At 44.9% G+C, this 22,999-nt stretch overlaps 1 protein-coding gene across 14 annotated transcripts in view; it reads right to left on the reverse strand.

Annotated features, from left to right (window-relative positions):
• Window positions 1–22,999, reverse strand: part of PPIP5K1 (diphosphoinositol pentakisphosphate kinase 1) — a 1,113,174-nt gene that overhangs the window by 703,116 nt on the left and 387,059 nt on the right. For all 14 annotated transcript variants that reach the window (XM_069625171.1, XM_069625166.1, XM_069625170.1 and 11 more), the window contains exon 12: window positions 7,087–7,162. In XM_069625171.1, the coding sequence (XP_069481272.1) occupies window positions 7,087–7,162 (76 nt within the window). The remainder of the gene's footprint in view (window positions 1–7,086; window positions 7,163–22,999) is intronic.

The raw sequence follows: 22,999 nt of genomic DNA on the forward strand, positions 1-22,999 counted from the left end.
GCAATCTCACGCCAACGCATTGATAAAAAGACGCATGTAAGGAGAGACTCCGATAGATCACTTCCTGCGAAACACGCAAGTAAGGCAATAAAAGATCGTAGGACCCACAACAGAGTTGCTTAGACAAATCAGTCCAGCGACCCAAGGAAAGTCTCCTTTTCAAAATCAGCTAGGAAGCATGATTACCCTGCAGATGAAGTGCAATTGCCTGATAAGAGGAGATGCACCATGATTCGGCTGAGGATGCAGCACAGGAGATCAGAGTCAACGAAAGGGCCAGACTCTCAAAAGGCCCCTTCACCGATCTCAAAATAACATTCAAACAGGACACGCTGAAAGGAAAAAAAAATCACCTCAAAGGACAGCGACCTGGGATCCTCAAGCAACTCGTGAAGACAAGAAGTGTATAAAAAATTGGACTTGGACTTCTAGAGTTCACATGGACAACAGACAAATTTAGCCACCAAGGCCAATCGGGACCAAGAGGGAGGAGGAGCACAGGAAAGTTTAACACCGGAGCTTGGAGGCAACATTGTATACTCTGGGATCTTTGAATACCCGTTGCTTTCGACACCTCACTGAGGCCTCCGACGTGAACCTGGGAGCCTTCGAAGTACTCTGTTTGCAAGAGACCTGGCTGGTTTCTAAACCTATGTTAGATGGCTATGAAATGGCCTTTTCTCCAGCCATAAAAGGCCCCAAAGGTCGTCCTTCATCTGGTTTGCTTACTGCCATACGATAGGGGAGTGGACTCCACCTGGAGACTACTATACTAGCATCAGATTCAATCCTGGCGTCTCGAATTTCCATGGAGTTTTCAAAAAAGACCAACGAAAGGGCCTCAGATGAGTTGGTCCTCCTTATCAACTCATACTGGAATCCTTCTGCAATTTCCACAGTGAGTTACATTGAGCAGATGGACAAAATTCTCGAAGATGCTCAGGATACTTACAAAATTGATCACATAATTATAACTGGGGACTTACATGCGGCATGTTTTGATGGAGATATGAAATCATCCTGGAAAGACATTAGCTACCCATCACATAGAAGGGGTCTAAAATGGAACCAACTAATGTCCGCGAAGGACCTCCACAATTTACATAAACTCAAAGACTACGCAGACCCTTTGTGTCCTACATGGGAGCGCAATGGTACAGGTCTGACATTAGACCACACCATTGTATCGCGTGACTTCCTGGCCCTAATCGACTCCTTCAAAGTGACTAGAACTAAGAACAGCAACCATAACATCTTGACAACAGTCTGGAAATCATCTGGCTTAATGCTTTAATTTACGACGGCTGAATTGGAAAGCTGTTATGGTAGGATGCCTTAGAGTATCAGCAAAAGCCACTGAAGATCTCTCAGAGACCTACAAGCTAGCCACTCACCACGTAAACAGTGAGAATTGGGCCACAATTGATTACAATCCACTACTGGTAACATGCAAGACACAGACGCCTCCACATTCCAACTCGACTAAATGACAAAATCTTGGTGGAGAAGAGACAGCTGGTGAGACGAGCACGGAGGATCGCCAAACAATCACGCCACCCAATATTACTTGCTAATGCTAAAGCGATGGAAAAAACGTACAAATCGTGGTTGCAGCATCAGCATTTTGAACTTTACCAATCCGACTCAGAAGCGATGTTACGTACTCTGTGCAGGAAGAGGTCCAGGGACTTCTGGACACTAATTAAACCAAGAGCCAGGGAAACTAACACCGCTCTACAAAATAACATCGCTGAACATACTTGCATAGCCTATTTCACTGACTTATATAAAAGTCACCAGCCAATGAACAACCCTCGCCCATGGCTTTCCATGACTCTGACTGGGTCATTCCTACTAAGATAGCGCAAAAAACGACAAAAATTAAGAAATTGAACAACTCGAGAGCAGCCGGCCCACATGGGATTACCAACTACGAGCTGAAAAAACATCCAAAAAGCTGGGCAACATTCGTTAGCGCCATCTTTTCAAATTGAGATAACCGGTGAGATACCGCCATCTTGGAAACAAGCTCACGTCTTCCCCATTTTTAAAAAAGGGGCAAAAGACAATCCCTGCAATTACCGGCCTATTGCCCTTTTGGACACCATTGGCAAACTTTTTGGATCCTTTGTTTTGGACGAACTGCAGCAATGGACAGTGAATACTGGTTATCAAGATCCTTTTCAAGCTGGATTTGTCAAAGGCTTGGGCACCACAGTGAATATTCTATTGATTAACATCTTGAAGGCCAAGACAATGGAGGGAAGCCCGCCGGTTTATTTGGTCTTCGTGGACTTGGGCCAAGCCTTTGACAGAGTCAACTGGGACCTACTCTGGGGGAATCTAGCCCAGCACAAATGCCCGAACTCCATCCTTGCTCCTGTAAAGGCACTATACTCATCTACATCTACGAGAATTGGACTGAAAAGGGCGGGCCTCTTATCTAAGGAAATTCCGACAGGGCGTGGAGTGAAGCAGGGCTGTCCGTTGGCGCTGGCGCTATATAATGCTTATATAGCTGACTTCCTGGACTCGCAGGAAACGTTCAAGCCTTTCTGCCAACGATAGGAAACCCAAAAATTCCAAGACTCCTCTACGCGGATGACAATCTTAATTGATCAGACACCGGTGGGTCTTCAGAGACAGCTGCAGAACCTAATCACCAACCGGGATAAAAACAACCTACAGCTAAACAAAGATAAAACTAAGGTTATGTCCTTTGCCAAAAGCGGGACCGAGAAGAAACCTACAAAGCTTTTTGCAGACGGTATCCCGCTTGAGAGGGTCAAACGCTTTAAATATCTCGGAACAGTTTTGAACAACAGTAAAATGGAGACTCAGATGCAAGATTTTCTTGACGAAAAGATGGTATCTTTGATGGCCCAAACAAAGGCATTGAACGGAAAGTTTGGCCGCTTCTCTCTATAACCGACACTGATTCTTTTCAGAGCAAACGTAATACCAACTTTGACTTATGGTGCTGAGGCCTTTCCAGCATTACCAGCAATAGTGTGGAAGAAATTGGAAGGCCGATTTTGGAGGAACGTCCCGACACTCCCCCAGTCAACCCAATGGCCTTGATTCGTCGAGAACTCTGCACGTCGTCTCTAAAAGCCATAGTGGACCGAAATGGACTGATGCTCTATAGAAAAACCATCTTACCTTCACCAGGCTCTTCTTAAAATTATCAAAGACGAAATGGAGAGTGACCATATCACAACACTAACCAACTGGAAGGATAAAAATAGACTGATTCTGGACAAATTAGGAAGCTCAGAGGAAGAATTGTTACAAAACCCCTTAAAGGTTAATGAAAAGCTACTCATTTACGAATGGATCGAAACTCAAGAGGAAGCCACTTCATATATTCTCACTCAAGACCTTCCACCGAGACAAACGGAATGAACTTCCCGCTTATTTAGCAACATTTCCTAATCAGGGATTTCGGAGCAGCTTCCCAAGGATCTGACTAAACCTGCTTCACACCAACGAAATTCTAGCTAAAAGAGGCATGGTACCTTCGATTAACTGTCGATATTGCAAGAGCCCATATCAGGTGCAGACAATAAAACACCTCCTCTATTGCCCGGGAGTTACTGAAGTTAGGAAGACCTGGCTAAGTCCTCTCTTCAAAGACCTCCAAACCCTTTGCGAGCAAGAATGGTGGACCCGATTAATCAGTGTTGAAAATACCCAATGGACAATCGCGGCAGTGGGTTTTTTCAGACAAAGATGGCACTACTAAGAAGGTTGCTCCCCAGTCCACTGAAGTTGCACTTGGGTAAATCAGGATTGGAATTTACTGTATGACACTGGGTTCTTTGGGGCAAAAAATGGAGGCGGGGCGGGTTGATGATACATTTGTACCTAATTGTGTCCCCAGGAATGAACGTACTCCCGCTACAACGGACCAGTTCGAGAATTGGAAATTCTTTCACAGGCCCTCTACGGAGACGCCGGATTGTTCTTTTGTAAAAATAGTTTTGTACAGTAAAACCAAATAAAAAAAAATAAAGTCCTTAACTCCAGCAAACAAACTGGTGGTCTCTAAGTTTGAAGGGAATTAGCACAAAAATGAGAATTCTCCCTAGCACAGGCAAAGTCAGAGATCCTGAGGAAGTCTCTTCAAACTAGTAAGTATTTCACTTTAAAGTTAGGATGGGCCCATGGACATCAGAGAAGACACCCTAGAAGGGTGTCAGCAGTGGGCTTTGGTGAACTGGATGAGAGGACTCCCAATCAAAAGAAACACCCCAAAGCTACGCAGGAATCATGCGACTTGCAGGCTCCGGTTACACAGCAGGCTCGGTCGCTGGAAATCGTCTCAGCTGCGTGTTCTTCATATTCCTCTTCGGATTCAGGTCCAGTGGTCGACTTTTCAGCAGCTTCCAGGATCAGAGTTTTTATCAGGAACTACAGCACAACCTCTGCATTCTCTCCCTGGATTTTGCAGCAAGGGGCTGGCGGGCTTTCCAGCCAGGATAGACCCCCCCCCCCACTGAGACTGGACTCCTTTCAGGCAAGGTGAAAGACAAACGGGCTGCAGAGTTTAGGACTCCTCCCTCACTTCTTGCCTTCTCAGACACTCTGGAGCCTAGGCGGGGTATACAAAGGATACCCGTTGAAGACAAAACTCACACTGAGGTCGTTTCCACCTAGAATGGCAAGCTACAAGCAAGCAAATGGCAAACAAATGAAATAGCCCTCCATTTTTGAAAACAAATGGGGGCCCTTCTGTGCATTACCAAGACTGAATTAACGGCATGAAGGTAAAACCCCTGTAGCCCGCTATTCAGCAAACTTGCAAATGTAACAAAAATGTTACATTGTATCCCCCCCGCCCAGCACTCCACATAAGGTGGGGGTGTGCTGGCTCACTATATAAAATGCAAAGGGGGATGAAAATCCGTTTTTAATACTTGCGATCTATAGTTCATCCAAGTACACGAAAGAGAAATTACAGGGGCAAACCAGCCCAGGCCCAGAAGTTGTAGGGAACTATGACTTCAACCATACACTATGGAGAGACATATAAATGTCACCCATAAAAAGAGTAAAAGACTAGGTGAAAGGGGGAAGAAGATTCTCCTTTACCTAGGGACAAGGTAAAATAGTTACCTCGTCAAAGCGAAAGGTTCTAGGGTTGACACAGGTCAGGAAGATCTATCATAGATATGAAAATCTTACCTAATAGTCCCCGGAGCGCCCCGGTCCGAGTGTTTCCCTGTTTCCACTCACAAGTTGCATACTGCAGCTCCCTTCAGTTTCTTTCCACTCCCTACTCTGCTTTCTGGCTTCCAATGGCTCAGCCCTTCCTTCGCGACTGCCACACAGAGCACTGGTCGCTCTCCTGGAGTCTTACGGCCAATAGCTCTGCTTTTCCCTCGCAGCAGCCACAGAGACCACGCTGGCTCTCCTGCAGTCCCGCGAGCACTGGAACGCTTCGGTGCCCCACAGCTCCTGCTGTGTGCCCCTGAAAAGGTGGGTAGTAGGATTTCTAGACCCTCTCGCGGCCAGCGCCGGCCTCAGCGTGCCTCTCTCCTGCTCCACACGGCTCCTTTCCAGCCCGCTGCAGCTCTCCAGCCCACTTCTTTCTCTCCAGGCCGTTTCCCTTTGTGGCCAACTTTTTTATGGCCATTGAGAGTGTTTAATGACCGCAGGTGTGGGTCATTAAGTTCAATTGCCTGACCATAGCGAAACCTATTATCTGGACATGCCTGGCTGTTCAACCGGAAATCCTCCCTAGCACTCTTCTGCGTCTCTGTACCAGAGTGGTGTTTCGGGAGGTTTGAATTAAAGTAAGTGGGCATAACTCTGTGTTGTCTCCTCCTAATATTGGTACGTGACTGTTGTGTCTTTATTAACAATATAGGACTGATATGCATTTATCTCACCTAAATGAGATTTTGTGTCCTCCTAGTTGGTCTCTTCCTCGTCCCAGTGTTGAGGTGATGTTTCTGGGGGACATTTTGGGGGAAGAAAATGGAAAGGGTTGACAGTAGCCTACAAAGGCTGGAGGGATAGAGGGTTCATTTTGAAAAGGGGGATACCGTGTCTCACCTAAGGAAGTCCTCTCCCCAAGTCTCCTCCTTCCAGGTGATCTTCCCTCGCATATCCACCCCAAGGGTCAGGATCCAAAGGCAATGGCCTTTCCCTGGCCACTTGAGAGGAGGATCCAGGGGGGAAAGAAGTAAAGATGCCCTTGGTTCATCACACTGCAAAGAGCAGTCTTTCTATATCTAACTTTCCCACCCCTGTCGCACAAGTTTGCACGCAGGGGCTGACAGGTGTGGCCGAGGAGAGAGAGAGAGAGACAGAGACAGAGAGAGAGAGAGCGTGCGCGCTAGTGGGAGGAGGGCAAGAATATTTCAGAGGTTTGGGGGTGAAACCCCACAATTTAAGAAGTGATGGAGTATGGGGGAGTTGAAAAGTGGCAATGGGTGAATATTAAAGGCTGCACCAAATTGGCAAAAATAATTTGTCTTTTTTGTTTGCAGCCTTTAATATTCAGAATTATCACAGACGAAAGTAGCAATACGTCCATACTCATTGGGTTAATAGGCTTCCTTTAGAGAGATGGGGTGTGTGTGCGTGTGCGCCCCCCCCCATCCCCCAAAATAACCAGGTTATGTCCTTTCTGAGCTCACAGAAGTTGCAGTTCAAAAAAGAAAGTTTCACCAAGTTGGGCAAGATTAACAAAAGCTATTAATAGCATCATAAATTTGCAAAACAATTGTACTATTAAAAAGTGTATTATGAATTGTATTTCAGGATATTTATTAGGTTGGTAAGTAAGGGTACATGAAGTAGGTAGTCACATCTGGTTTGCAAAATGTGCAGTATGGCAGCCAAAGCCAAACAGTTCAATGGATATGGATCCTTTCGGAAAATGCAGCGACAGTGAATACATTAAAAAGTCAGAGTAGGAGAGTTCCACAGATACGGCCCAGACTCTGCTTACAAATCCTGCAATGTAAAGTACATGACAATGGCGGGGATCAGCATTGCTCTTGCATACCTTCTCCATCCTCAGACCATGTGCATCTTACAGTTCATTCCAAAACTGAATATTAACTCAAATCATACCTGGAGCTGTTCTGGCTTCTTCAGCTTTAATTTCCCAGTTTTATATCCATCGTGATGTTCAAATAATTCAAAGAACCTAAACAGTGTGAAACAAAATAAATGATCTCTGTGCTCAATTCATCACAGCAACTGTGCAACAAGGACCTGCAGACTTTCTAAGCCACCTTAGGCAAGGTTTATATTCTTCCCATTGAGGAACATGCTCAGGAAGTGCCCCGAACATGGGGAACAGTGTGGGTCAACCATTCATGCTCGTTAACCCCTGCACTGCAGAGCAAAATCACATTACATCATTCTATATCAAATAAACAAATGCCGTGCAGCTTAGCTAGTGGTAGGACTGGTATCTCTTTAGGTACCTTCCTGCCATATTCTAGGGACCCTCACACGTGTTGCTTTTGCTTTTGTTTTTGAACCTGTCCTGACTTTTTACAGAGAGGTGAAGCCTTCAGCTTCACTCCTCTAGCCTTCTGCTCCTTTTGACATGGGGAAACTGATCAGTCCTTCAGACTATCAGTACTGAGAAACTAGGTTTCCCTTTTACCTTTTTTGGTAAATTGTTAACAGTGCACTCAGCATCTTACATTGCAGTGCAGTGGGGATACTTATTGCCAAAGGACAAGCAAAGCATCTTGTGTCAAGGACATTTTAGGGCACAAGCCATGTTTAGTAGTGTCAGGAAGATTTATACACAACCCTCTAGTGAGGGCAGTGTAATCATCTAACCTAATGGTGGAGCAGCGTGTCGCCCCAAAAAGAAAGACCAGACTCTCCAATGGTAGCTGTAGCAGAGCAGGCAGGCTTAACTTTAGGAGGGAGGAAGGCTGGCATGGAGGTAAATGAGTCCCAACAGACATCACACAAGAACACCCTTGTCCGAGACAGTTTCTAAAGTCCAACTAAGGGCTTCATAAAACCATATATGAGGCAATGCATATGCTCCACTCTTAAAACGTTTGGTAGCGTAGACAGAGCAGCCATGCTCATCTTGGGAGGGAGAGAGGGCTGTAGAGTCAGTACAAAGAAATTGTAGCAAACATATGGTTCAAGGAAACACTGACACACTAAGTATTGTAAACATAATGGTTTATTTTAAATACAATGGGCCAAGATTACTCTTGGGGAAGTAAGTACTATTCACATAAATTATAAACAAATATATAAAAACCAACACAATAGCTATTGGGTACAAACCAAGGTATAACCTTATTTAGAGGAGCGTTGAGCAAGTCAAGGTGAGTCAAACCTAAGGTGAGTCAAACCTAAGGTGAGTCAAACCTAAGGTGAGTCAAACCTAAGGTGAGTCAAACCTAAGGTGAGTCAAACCTAAGTTGATGCGTTACAGAGCACCAATATAATATTCTTGTGGAATAATACCTGGTTAAGTACTTTTAGATTACAATAAGTCATTCAAGGGTAGTAGACCCTATTGGTCAGATCACACAGTGTTATTCAAGTACAGAATCACTTAATAAACCAACCCTGTTACAAGTTTATCTTGCCATATGTGTAACATTCTTCTTTCCTGAATGGATAGTTACACCACCAGTTTTACTTTTAAGAACACAGTTCAGAGCTGATAAAGTAACTCATGTACTTTCTGGAGGGGGCTCAAGCTACTCAATGATAAATATGAACACTCAATAACTATTTTAGAATGCACCAAGCAATTCAGTGAAAGCAAACCCTAAATACACTTTAAGAAAGACACAATGTATCTCTAGGTAAGTAATCAACCTATTTGTACGTAATTATCCGCTACCTAATAGCTAGTTAAACTCATCTTACTTTTCAGAACTGTATTATACAGTTTTTAAGGTAAGTTACAATGTTATGAATATTTTAGAAATGCTCAACAGCAGTTCAGGGAAAACAAAACCCAATTGTACACCAAGAAATACACAATGTATTTCAAAGTAAGCAAGGAACCTATTATACTTTTCAGAATGACATTCAGCAATTCACAGGTAAGAACTCATGTACTTTTTAGAGGGGCGACAAGCAACTCCAAGACATGTATTAACTCTAAAGCGGTCTTAGAAATGCCCTAAAGCAGATCAGGTACAGCAAAACGCCAATGATAGACTTTAAGAATGACAATCTGTTATTCAAGGTAGGTAAATGTCCCCCTTTGCTGCCTTTTGACTGGCCCCCTGAGTCCTTCTGACCCATACAGGGCAGCAGGCCCTCCTCGCTCAGTCTACCCCAGCAACTCAGTCTCCATTGTCCCCCCACCCATAACCTGCACTTGCCCTTCCGGGCTCCCTCCCCTTGCACTAGCCTGGCTGGGCCTGCACCCCTATGCCCATTCTGCCCCTTCCTTGCACTTACGATGCGGACGTCAACCTCCTGCACTCACCTAGCCAGGGGGACCTCTCTCCCCCCCCAGCACTTGTGCACTCTGCACTCCGACCTGCACTTCCTTTCCCTCCTTAGCATTAGCGCATTCGCAGAGGTCGAAGTGGTCGGGAGCAGTTCTCCCATACTTTTTATTTTTAAGTTTCACAGTTCCTATACTTTTATTTTAAAAAGAAACTGTTCTGGAATGGTTTAGTTTTAAAATAAAAGTGTAGGAAGAAGTTGAAGCTTGCACTTCACTGCACTGCACTGCACATTCCCATAAATAGCAGGTGTGCTTATTTGGGTGTTTGCATTGTGTGTGGGAAGGGGTGCAGCGATGGGGTTTGTGGGCAGCAGGTCAGACCAGCAGGGAACATAGTTTCACTACTTCTTTTCGTACACTTCGACCACTGTGCATTCCCCTCTGACCAGCACCCCCCAGATCCCTCAATTCCCTGCAATTCTTGTTACTGCACTTGCAGGATCTGAATGTCAAAAGGCCTAGCAGGACCGTTTTTGTTGCTTCATCTGCACCCCTCCCATCTGTCTTGTTGCGCCTTGGAACACCATTGCTGTATAGCGCATTATTAATACACAATAAATAAACAAAATATTGGTAAGCTTTTACACTCATTCACTTTAGAAATGATAAAACAGTGGCAACACTTATTACTTTTCAGAAGGGGGGTAAAACCCCATTCAAAGTAAGTAAAATAACATGTATACTTTTTAGAGAATCAAGTATAAACGTAATGACACTTTGTAACGTATTCTATTAGAGAGCTACAGTTACCACACTAACTTCTTTAGCAAGCAAGTACTTTTACACTAGTTATACTTTCAAGTTATAATCTTTTTCTTATCCAGCCCTTCCCTAGTCTATTGCATGAGTTGTCTCAGAGGCAGACGAGGGACCCTAGTGGTCTAGGTGCCAGATGTGGGCAGGGTGAGATAGGGTTCAGTTGCAGGAAAGTCAAAGCTCCATAGGAGATCTACTCAAATAATTATGTATTAGCTTCAGCGTTAGTTTAAAGTAGTTAGGGACTTCCCAAAAGACTCCTTATATGTGTTCCAGCATTAGGCCTGGGCAAGTGGTATGGGCAAACTCGCAGCCACACAAATCACCCACTCAGCCTCAAAGGATGCACACCAGACCGAAGGTATTACCCCCAAGCCCACACAGTACCTTAGGAGAAAAGAGATTCTGTGTGGATTCAGGATGCAGCAGCACAGGATCCGGTCCCTGGATTCTTGGTCTGGAGACGAAAGAAACAGACACTGGATGGGAACTTGCAGCAGCAGTTGCCAGAGGAGGCTTCCAGCAAAGGATTTGTCACCGTTTCTCGCGTCTCTGTGGATTTGGCGCCTTTTTACAGCAGCCAGATGAAGAACGAATATCCCCGGTAGGATTCTCTTCACTCTCTCGGTCCTGCACTCTGGGGAGGGGACTTCACAGATTCGAATTTTCCAGAAGTCCAGCAGGTGTTCACCAACATTTCGGAGAACTTGAGACTTTGGAAGACCATGCACTGCACTCAGGCTCGAGGTCCCCAGGTATTGGCGTTTTGCAGCCCAGCAGGGTCACAGCAGATCAAGGAACGGCTCATTTTGCACGTTTTCACCAGCCCGCGGCTAGTAGTTGTTTTCGGGACGCCAGGTCGCTTGGAAGGAAGGGTTAAATCAGGCTCGGTTTACACGACAGGCTCTCTGGTCGCTGGAAATCATTCCAGCCGTCTTTACTTCATCTTTCTCTTCCGATTTGGTTCCAGCGGTCGATTTATCAGCAGCTTCCAGGTTCAGAGTATTTATCAGGAACTAGAGCACAACTTCTGCAAACTCTCCCTGCAGTTCACAGTGGACCTGGTTAGTTTGAAAGACAAAAGGGCAGCAGAGTGTTTGACTCCTCCCTCACTTCCTGCCTCCTCAGACACTCTGGAGCCTGGGCTGGGCATACAAAGGATTCCCGCCAAAAACAAAACTTCCACCAAGGTCTTTACCACCTAGAATGGCAGAAGACTACCTCAGAAACAACAAGCAAATGAGAAATGGCAAAAAATGAAAGAGCCCACGAATCTAGCAGAATGGCGGGCCCTTCGGTGCATTGTGGAGGCTGATTTGACAGCCTGCGAGTAATCGTCACTAAAAGTCATAAACTTAGTTTCACTGCCACCAGCCATTCAAGTCAACTTGCCTTTGTAAAAAACGTTCCCAGGTGAGTAAGAAAGGGGATACATTGCATTTCCTTAGCACTCGATAAAAGGTGGGGTATCTTGGTTCACTATATAAAATGTAAAGGGGATGAAAATCCCACTTTACTCCTTGGGAACAGACGGTCACCCAAGTCATTAAAGAAACATTAAAAGGAAGCCAATGCATTTAAAATGCTGTGTGCTGCCATAGTACTTTACAGTCTGTCCAAAGTTATAGGAAACTAACTCCAATCACACTATGGAGAGGCATAAAAAGATCACCCATAAAACGAGCAAAAGACTAGGTGAGAGGGGAAAAAGATTTCCTCCCACCGAGGGACGAGGAAAAATAATTACCAAGTCTAAGCAAAATGTTCTGGGGTAGACACGGGTCAGGAAGATTTATCATAAATATGAAAATCATACCCAACACACCCCACACTCGTATACTGTTAAGATATACACATTATAAAGTCACACTTACAATATTGTGTCCTTCCAAACACCCTCAGGGCAGAGAACTTCCACATGTTCTTCCGGAAAACCCTCTAAACTATGCTCTTCAAGTAACCCTTTCACTCCCCATTTCATTCATCAGTCCCAGTCTCGGATCCCTGTTAACATTTGCACCCACTAGTCCCACTGCCCCCTAATGTGTTACACCTCCCTCATTTACTGTTACCTGTCTGCTACCAGGTTCACTGCAACCATGAACCTCCGTTCAGGCTGCTCTCTCTGTTTTCTCCTCTATTCTTCTACCTCTTTCATGTTACTAAGTAAGCTTGCTTGTAACAGCGCCACAATGCTCTTGGGCTGCTTTGTGAGCTTTATAAATGTAAAAAATAAATAAATACATATTTATGACAGGAGAAAGTAAGTACTAGGTTACAGAGAATGCATTGCATGGTGTAGGTAAAAAACAGTAAATGGTCAGTCATGGCCCAACGCAATCCTTTACCTAAAATGTAGGCCACATACCCACCGTAGCGTTGATGGGGTTCACAATCCTAGGGTACCAAACAGAACTTAGTGCAGCTTCCTATTACCTTCTGCATAAGTATTATACAGAACATTTCCGCCTATAGCACAGTATAGCACGTGGACGTTGAGCACAGTGTCCAACACAGCCAGGAGGGCTACCAAGGTCCAGGAGATCTTTCAGACAGACAGTCCCTAGGTCCAGAAGGACATAGTACACATCAAGGAGGGAAACCGTATCAACACACAAGGATATAATGTAAAACTTGCGACTGAGTGTAGAACCTCTGGGGGAGTCTCTAAAGACCCAGGGCTCGGCAGGGAACTCCAGGGACCACCGGAGGACCCTAGAAAAAGGTCACAGTGCAGGTGAGTACCTTTAAGTGTCACCTCTAATGGTTCCAGTGCTGAGAAGAGGGGCCCATAGGAAACAATAGGAAATCACCAGGTAAGTCTGTATCTTTCCCCAGGTACCAAGAAGACCGTAATTGACCCCAGGGGATGCCAGAGGGGACCCTGAAGAAGAGATCCAGTGGAGGGTTCAAGACCCAGCAGCCTCTGGGGTCAGAAAGCAGACAGGATTCAGCCCCCAATGTTATCCATTGGGGAAATGCAGAAGGGGGACCTGCAGAACCCAACAACCACAGACCACAGGGACCCCCTGAGAGGGAGTCTATCTGGAATAACCCATCAACTCAGGGCCCAGAGGTAAGTACTCACAGTGGCCACCTCGAGAGATTTGGTTGCCAGAAGGAGAAACAACGTGGTAAGTAGCAGCTTCTTTCTAAAAGTCGAAATGAAGGTTTCTGACACCGAGGGATTGGCACCTTGAGCCAACAATGACCCCAACGCCCCAAAAGAAGAACAATCGTCCTTCAGTTGAATGGGATTGTGGAGGAGTCAGAAATGCAAGACGGAAAAGTTGAGTTTTATCACATGTAGCCATTTATTAAATGATAAAGGTGTGATAAATTACTCACTTTCCCTAAGCTAATAAGGTTTTCCTTGCCTGTTAAACTAAGACTAAAGAAAAACAACTCTAAACAATTTCTAACCCTCACACTTCTACATGCAACATAAATCATATAGGTATCATGGGTTAAAGTATGGAAGGTGATCACAGTGCGCAGAATTGGAATGATACGGACGCACGTCAGCGCGGGTGTGTGTGTGTGTGTGTGCATGTGTGCGTGGCATCGCTTGCAAAATGTGCGCGTGCCGTCACGCGCGCAACCGTGCTGGAGCTAGAATTCCCCTAGTTCAAATAGAGCTCGCACGGCACCATTTTTAACTGCTGAATCTTATCAGATGGTGGGGATTTGACCCCGGAACTTTCTTCTATACAACTATCTGCACGAGGTACACCTTATTTTTGGGGCTATCAAGCCATTATAGATCGATTGGATTTGTTTAGAAATGTTTTTATTTTTTTATATATTTTTTTTTATTGATGAAGGTATTTCCATTTATTTTTAGATAACTCAGACTAATTTAAAAATACATACCCTCTGGAGAGTAAGTTATTTTGGTCTCACTTAATCAATTAACAAACAAACTCAAATGATGCTTATGTTTTTGTTACTTAATAGAGATACATATTCAATCAGAGACATTCTTATCATTTTAGGCGGCAATACTGTTATTAAACATTTTTCTGACAATCACAATATTGGAACTACGGTATGTTTGCAACTTCCCGCATGCTCATTATATATTATTATATATTTATCAATACAATGTTTCACCATAAGATATTCTAATTTATCCTTATTCTTATTATTTTTCCTCGTTTCATCTTGGATCACCATTCTATTTTTCATTTGGACATAACCATATACTGAAATACTGGTATGTTACTTTTTCTTTGTTATTTGATTTACTCTGTTTTAAATTGATTGTACATGATATCTATTTGAATATATCATATGTTGTTTAATTTACAGCCTTGAGAACAACCAGAAAGGTCGAAACACGTGTCGGCTGTTTAGTTACTGACATATTGGATCAATAAATTGGATCTCGAGCCAAATTTTCAATTTTTGGACTATCAACACAAGATTGGTTCTGCGCACTGTGATCACGTTCCATACTTTAACCCATGTTTATATGTACTGTTGTCTGTTAGGGGACATCAGTGGAAGATTACCAGAGCAGCAGGCCATCTCAGTATAAACAAATTTTGGTTCTAACTAGCGCACTGGCTATTAACGACCCCTAGCCTGTTTTAGTATCATATAGGTATCATATGGCTATTTCAACTCAATAAAACAATAGGGGCATTCAAAAATAACTTTTGTAAACATGTATCGTTGTGACCAGGGTCGGATCCCCTTACTCAGGAAAAAGTCAGGATTTCAACACAGGTTCTTATTGAGAAAGTCATTTCCAAGATGCAAGTTCTGCTTTCAATACAAGTGATTTCAGTCCCTAGCTTACCTTGCAGGAAAATCCAAGTATGAGAGAAATACCCCCCAAGGGCATTTGTTTGACAAGCCCTGTAGTTATGTAACCAAGTATTACTCCCCCCACCACCCCATAATACACTTCATTTTATACCTGCAATGTAAATTACTTCCACGCTATGTTAACACTGGAGCCTGGACAGGGGTGTCCAGGGAGTATCGTTTATGAGAATGTGTAAAAGTGACATTGGAACCGCCAGACGTGCTTACAAACTGTAGCCTTCTGACCCACTTGTACGCCAAAGTCTATGTGGAATTCCGGGATTATACATCAGACCAATTCTGGAGCTCCATATATTGCGCTGAATCTTTGGTGATCACGACGGCTGCTTACCATATTTGGAACCGGATAAAGGATAGGCTGATTTAACCGATTGGGCACACAGTCTTAAATAATTTTCTGGCTAATCTCCTTACACTCGAGAACTTGTACTGGCCGTATTTCTTATTTAGTGTTTTTATTCTGGATTGTTTTTAACTTTTTCTCAATTTTGATGATTTTATCTTCCTGTTATTCTTTTTTATACATGATGCTGCTTTTTATTATTGATGGTGATTGGAACTATTGGGAAATGATTTTAGCCTTTTATGCTTCACGTTGATGTAATATGTTTATGTGTAAAAGGTACACCAAATGCACAATAAATACATTTAAAAAAAAAACTAAACAAAATGTCTTCTTACTCCACAAGTCTTCTACTTGGCACTTCAATCTGTCAGTCTTCACAATGATTGGCAAAGTTCCACAAGCTCTTGCTTGATAACCAAAACAACTTTATCTTCATACTTTCAGTCAGTATTCAAGGCAATTTCTCTTTATTGAAGAATTACTATGTTCACACTTCTTCATAAACAGAAAAGGTGTGCCAGGATGTTTTGGCCACAGTTCATTATAACACAGCATCTACCTTCCTTCACTGTGGTACTTAAATTGTCTTCTTCCTGGTCCACTGACCTGCCACGATTAACCTCCAATAGTCCCTTTCCTGGTGTACTCTCCTGCCAGGATAACACTCCTCCTACTACTACTACTAAAAGTACTTTGCAGGGAGGCTTCAAGCTTTAGAAAAATATTCACTTTCAACAACCACATTGGGATTCACAACATCTTCCATAAGGATACAATACACATTGAAGTTGTTTGTTCCACTGATTTGATTGCCATATGCAGGTAATTTTCCTCTCTCCCTTGAGGATTTCTACAGGGAGGGCTTATCCCGTGCCACCTTTGGTTTCCTTCTACAACATCAGTTAACTGTTATTGTTTCTTTTTCAGTTTCCCCCGCCTTTCGAAAGTTATATTCCTTCTCTTTTATAATTGTCTTTTCTTGGATTAGGCAATACTGGGTTTCATTTCCCTTTTTAAAGTAATCTTCCTGTATGCAGATTACATTTATTTTGGTTGGATATTGTCCCCTTTTTACTTGGACAATGAAAGCTGCAATGTTTCTTTGTTCCATCTCTCTCTCAATACAATCGCTAATTTTGAGTTGGGTCTTTTGTCATTGGGCTGCTTGTTAGACCATAGAATCCCCTCTCTGTACAGAAAGCTATTTGTCCCAATGAAGGGTTCTTTATATGAAGATTAGCTGTACTACTACAGGCATCAACAAGACCCTTGATTAACTTTAAGAAAAGAGCCGAACGAGTGTTCGATAGAATTGACCTGACTACCAATGACCTCATTCACTATCCTCACGAGGTAAAAAAGAAATTGTTTAGGCATGAGCGGCTGGCCACTATTGAAAAACTGTACAAGAGTCGATCGTTTTTGGATAAACCTCTGGGTACAATCCCGAAGTACCGTAAACAATTCCCTAACAGTTATTGGCCGGTGCACTTTCTGAGATATAGGTTGACTGTTGCACACTGGCAACATTATATACATTAGAACACAGACTCCTGATATGACCAATGGCTGTGTATTGTGTGGAAGCCAGGCGGCTATCCAGAACAAGGAACATATATTGCTGAGAAATACTTATCTGGGACGATTCATATTTTGCACTGGTGGAAGAAGAACAATTCTTCAAGATAATTTTTAGTGGTGAGGAAACGTGTGTTAGCACTGCTGTAATTAAGGTATTGAAAGAAGCGGGTTTAATCAAGTTGAGATGGTAAAGCACACTTTAATTCTTTAGTGAAGACCTTTTGCAATAACTGGACATGTTTATTAATTGTTTTTTTAATATTTGTTTGAGATAGGAATGCAATGTAATGTAATTCCTTCCTTTCTTTTTTATGTAAAGGAGTTGTTTTGTGTTATTTGGTTTTAGCTTATTTTGTGTAAGGTTGAGTATGTACAACCAAAGTCACAACAATAAAAATAAAAATAAATGTTTTAAAAAAACTGCATGCCCTCACTTTCACATTAGGGTTACAAAGTGTCTCAATATAAGCATTCTGCTTTACTCCATTAGCTCTGTATTCAAAACCGTTCTTTGCATCAACGGTCCAACACAGAGTGCACCTGGGTTACAGGAGAAGATCAACCCACCGGTTTTCCTCTATGCCACCGTTCGACCTGCTGATACATCCACTTCTTTTCTCATTGGAATCTGGGGATCCGACAACTCTGGTCATATTCCCATTGCTCGCGCTCTCTGCAAAAGAAGCCTTCTTCGCTTCTCGAGCACTCCAGAGAATTGATCTTGCTACCGCTTCCAGCTGCGTGATCTTTGCAACTTGGATTCCCAGCTTTAAGGATCCTCTCGGCTCTGCGACTCACTGGATACACAGCGGCAGCACCAGCATCTACTCCCTCCTGCTTCGGTTTACGTCTTCTCATGGCCTGCACCTGAAGGGGTCTTCAATATTAAAAAGTCCTGCTCAGGTGTGGGTAATCAGACCCACTAGAATGTATGTTATGGTTCCGCACCTCAGAGCTCCTTTTCCTCGTACCAGTATCTAGAGCATTATGGGACTTGAAGTCCCTAATGTTCTTATTTATTTTTACCTTATTTATTTCACCCTGGTTGAATGTTTTTATTCAATGTACTGTGAGAAACCTGAAGGTGTCTCACCCACTAGTCCCCGGAGATCTGTCATACATGTGGCCAGAACATGGCCACCGCTATTGGAAACAGTTCCTGGGGTGTGCTAGTGGGGGAGGATCACCTGGATGGGGGATCTTCGGGGAGTGGAGGTGGGACACTGATAGGCGAGACGCAGTACTTTCGACACCTTTTCCCCATGTAGAGGAGCAGCTGTATGTCTCTGCAGGAAATCCAGCCCCTGCCTCCGATATATTGGAAGTCAGAGACTATTGTCACGCACGGCGGTCGCTGGCAGCTGTGGAAGCGCTGGCGGTGGAGCGGCCATTGATCTAGCCGTCACGCCGCCCGCGCTTTCCTCGGCAGCAGTCTAGTCTTCCAGCCATCCGACCGACGACGTACATTTAACGAGCGCCAACCCGGAAGCAAGCGCGTTGCAACCTCTTTGCGTTAGGCTTCCGGGTTGGTACGCTCCAGTCCTTACCTTTGCGGCATCTGCCGCTCTCTCTCTCCTGTTTGCCAGCCGACTTTCGAATTGCTCTCAGCTCCCCTTTGCTCTGCTTTGGCTCTCTTGATCTCTCTCTCCGTTGTTCTCCTGGGTCCTCCCCCCTCAGCCCATTTCATTGGCCTCCCAGCTTTGTAATATTGTTTTCCCCCTGAAACAGTCGCCTTATTCTACTTACTGTGGTATTGCTAATCGGTTGAAGCTACTCAGTTCTCACCTGGTATCCTGCTGCCATCTTCATCAAGAAAGGGGTTTTTTGTGCCTCAAGGCTTTTTCCCCTTAATCGGTCTGCCCCGGAACGGGAGCCCCCTTGGCCCCGTGTCAGAGGGGCGGGGTGGCTTCCTCTCGAGGCAGACCTCATCCACACTCCAGGGAGGAGGCATTGAGAAAGAAGAGATTCAGACTCGCATTGGACGAGGAGACTACAGGTGAGCAGGAGGGTGTAAGGGGCACTCCGAGAAGAGGGGCGAAATTGACGGAATCCAGGAGTGAGCCTGACAGTTTGCAACGCCAAGAAGGGAAAATGGCCACCCCAGAACAAATACAAGAACTAGTGGCCGCAGTCCGGGCCATGAACGTAGAATTACAGAACGTGAAGGCCGATAATGCAGTCTTGAGACAGATGGTCTCTACTCGGGAACCTAGGGATTCTGATTTACCTCCTATGGCCCTATCCTCGGGCAAGTTCGATGGAACCCCGAAGCGCCTCAAGGAATTTCTGGAGGCCTGCTCCATTTATTTCGCCTTTAGACCTCAGTTGTTTCTCAATGATCACACCAAGGTGGGATTTATGATATCCAATTTAACAGGGAATGCCTTAGCCTGGGCAGCCCCTTTAGTGACCCACAATAATCCTATAATCAGAGACTACGGGGGTTTTTTGGCCTTACTGCGTCAGACTTTTGAACAGCTTGAAATCATACATGTTGCGGCGGAAGAACTCTTGGATGTGCATCAAGGTTCCAGTGATTTGCTGACTTATATCTCCACTTTTAAACGTTTGGCTTCAGAGGCTGGATGGCCAGAACGGGCCCAGTACACAATATTCCGCCGGGGTTTGAAGGAGGAGATAAAGGACGAACTGGCAAGGATAGCCCGCCCCACCACCTTGTCTGATTTATTCTCCATTGTTACCCAGATTGACTATCGCCTCAGTGAACGCAAGGCGGAGAGGAAGAAGCAAAGAACCCCTGGCCCCTTTCTACCGAGTGCCCACGCATTGCCCTCCCTGCCTCATTCCAGTAACAAGGAAACCCCGATGCAAGTGGGGTCCGCTAGATCCCCCATGACACCTGAAGAGAGAAGACGTCGGAGGGATGCTGGCCTCTGCATGTATTGTGGATCAGGCGCACACCTACTTCGGAACTGTCCAGAAGTACCGCCTAAACGGTCGGGAAACGAACAACCTCGGTACTAAAGGGGACGAGTAACCGAGGTCAGAGCGCTAGTCCCTATGTCACTATGACGGTAGCTCCACACCCAACCAAGTTGGACTCTCGCCTCATGGCCGTTCCTATCCAGTTGGAAACTCCGACAGAAGTACTCACCGCCACGGCCTTGGTGGATTGTGGTGCCGCAGGGGTATTTATGGATACCATGTGGGCACACCAACAAGGACTCCCTCTGCTTAGACGGGATGAATTCCAGAAGGTAGAGGGTGTAGATGGTTCCCCGCTTTCATCAGGGCCTATTACCCATTCCACGGTATCCTTGAAAGTCCGCATATTCCAACATTCGGAACAGTTACAATTCGACTTGATCCGAGCAGCACATTTCCCAGTAATCCTTGGGATTCCATGGCTGAGGAGGCATAACCCGCTCATCGATTGGGCGCAGAACACCATGGCCTTTACCTCCTCATACTGTAAACAGAATTGTTCAGTTCATTCCTCAGAAGAATTGGTCCAAATCCTTACTCCCCAACAAGAAGGAGTAAATGAGATTCGTAAGGTTCCCCCGGAGTTGGCCGAATTCACAGAAGTCTTCAAAGACAATCTTGTCTTGGATCTACCCCCACATAGGCCGGAAGACTGTGCCATCGAGCTGGTACCAGATGCTCTGGTTCCGTTTAGCCGCATGTTTTCTTTGTCTCTACTGGAGAAGAGGACTCTTCGCAATTATTTGGATTCTCATTTGACCAACGGCCTCATTCGTCCTTCCAAATCTCTGGCTGGAGCCTCTCTATTCTTCATACCTAAGAGAGATTCCTCAGAATTAAGGCCGTGTATTGACTATCGGGGTCTGAACAAGGTCACGGTTCGTGACCGCTATCCGATGCCTTTGATAACAGACATATTGGAAGCCGTCCAGAGTTCTACCACCTTCTCTAAGTTAGACCTCCGGAGTGCCTACCACCTGCTTCGAATAAAGGATGGGGATGAGTGGAAGACTGCTTTCCGGACTCCGTTTGGCCTTTTTGAATATCGAGTGATGCCATTTGGCTTGGTTAACGCTCCTGCCATATTTCAGCGCTTCATGGATCACCCGTTTTCTGATCTGTTATACCTCAGTGTCATAGTATACCTGGATGACATCTTAGTTTTTTCGAAGTCCACCGCAGAACATGCCTTGCATCTCCAGACGGTCCTACATCGTTTACAGTCGCAATATCTATTAGTCAAACCCGAGAAGTGTCTCTTCAATAGGTCTTCCGTTCCATATTTGGGATACATTCTTTCCCAGGAAGGTATCACCATGGACCCGAGGAAGGTATCTGCCATCCTGGACTGGCCCACGCCCACGTCTTTGAAAGACGTCCAACGGTTCCTAGGTCTGGCCAACTTCTACAGGAAGTTCATCAGTCAATTTTCGCAGATTGTGCTGCCCATTACCTCTCTACTTAAAAAGGATGCCAAACCTTTTCTAAGGTCGGAACTAGCTGATCAAGCCTTTATCGATCTCAAAAGGAGATTCTGTTCTGCTCCTATCCTATCTCAACCAGATCAAGACCAGCCTTTTATAGTCGAGGCCGACGCCTCTGCGAGCGCCTTAGGTGCTGTACTCCTTCAACTGAAGGATGGCGAAGAACATCCAATTGCATATCTTTCCAAGACTCTTACCGCAAGTCAACAGAACTACTCTGTTATCGAAAAGGAACTTTTGGCTCTCAAAGTGGCCTGTGAAGAATGGAGACACCTGCTACAAGGCGGAACGTATCCATTTACGTTATGTACCGACCATAAGAATCTGAAGATCCTCCGTAATATGGAATGTGTCAATTCAAGGCAGGCTCGCTGGGCGCATTTCTTCAGCCAGTATGATTTTACCATTACCTACATTCCTGGCACCCAAAACAACGTGGCAGACGCCCTGTCTAGAAGTCGGTCTACAGACTACCACTCTTCCTCCGTTAGCCACCCTATGTTTCCCCGAAACAAGATCGTGGGGATAGTTTCCTCGTTCCTGCAAGAGACTAAGACAGTAACCAAACCTAATTTGGCAACCACTGTACCCGGTGACTTACGTTCTCAGATCCATTGGTCTGGGGGTCTTCTACTGGTGGGACAGCGTCTGTACGTTCCCTCTAAGTCCTTACAGCTTAAAGTTCTGGAATGGGGTCACAACCATGTAACCGCAGGGCACAGGGGAATCCGAGGTACTTTAGAACTAATTTCTCTGTCTTTTTTTTGGCCTTCACTCTCCCGAGATGTAAGGCAACACTGTAAAACGTGTGTTGTGTGCGCCCAGAATAAGAACTCCACCCACAAACCCTATGGGTTGCTTCTACAGCCGGACTTGCCAAGCCGACCATGGTCCCAAATCTCTACTGACTTTATAGTGGACCTGCCCAAATCCCAGGGGTCGACTTGTCTCATGGTTACAATTGACACGTTCACCAAGCTATCTCATTTTTCCGCATTGCGGGGAGTGCCGTCAGCCACCGAGATGGCATATGTCTTTCTCAGGGACATTTTTAGGCTCGACGGACTTCCTGACAAGATCATTTCTGACCGGGGTAGTCAGTATACATCTCGATTCTGGGGTGCCCTGTGTCAACGGTTAGGAATAGAGAGGGCTTTGTCATCAGGCTTCCATCCCCAGACCAATGGTCAGACGGAGCGGCTTAATGCTACTCTCGAGCAATACCTTGGGTGTTATGTGAATAAAAATCAGGACAATTGGGTGAACCTTCTGCCCACCGCCGAATTTGCGTACAATAACGCTGTGCACTCGGCAACGGGTCTCAGCCCTTTTTTTTGTTCCTATGGCTTTCATCCTCGCAGTATTCTCCCAGTATTTTCCTCACCTACTAATATACCCACTATTGAATCCACCCTGGATCTAATAACTACAGCCCACACTACAGCTCAACAGAGTTTAGCTTCGGCTAGAGGCAAGTACAAAGACCTATCCGATCGAGCTTGTTTACCCTGTCCCGACTGGAAGGAGGGCGATCGGGTCTGGTTCTCTACTAAATACTTACCTAGGTGGGTACATCCGACCAAA

Source organism: Ambystoma mexicanum, chromosome 11, assembly GCF_040938575.1.
Source record: "Ambystoma mexicanum isolate Mex_15411 chromosome 11, UKY_AmexF1_1, whole genome shotgun sequence".
NCBI lineage: Eukaryota > Metazoa > Chordata > Amphibia > Caudata > Ambystomatidae > Ambystoma > Ambystoma mexicanum.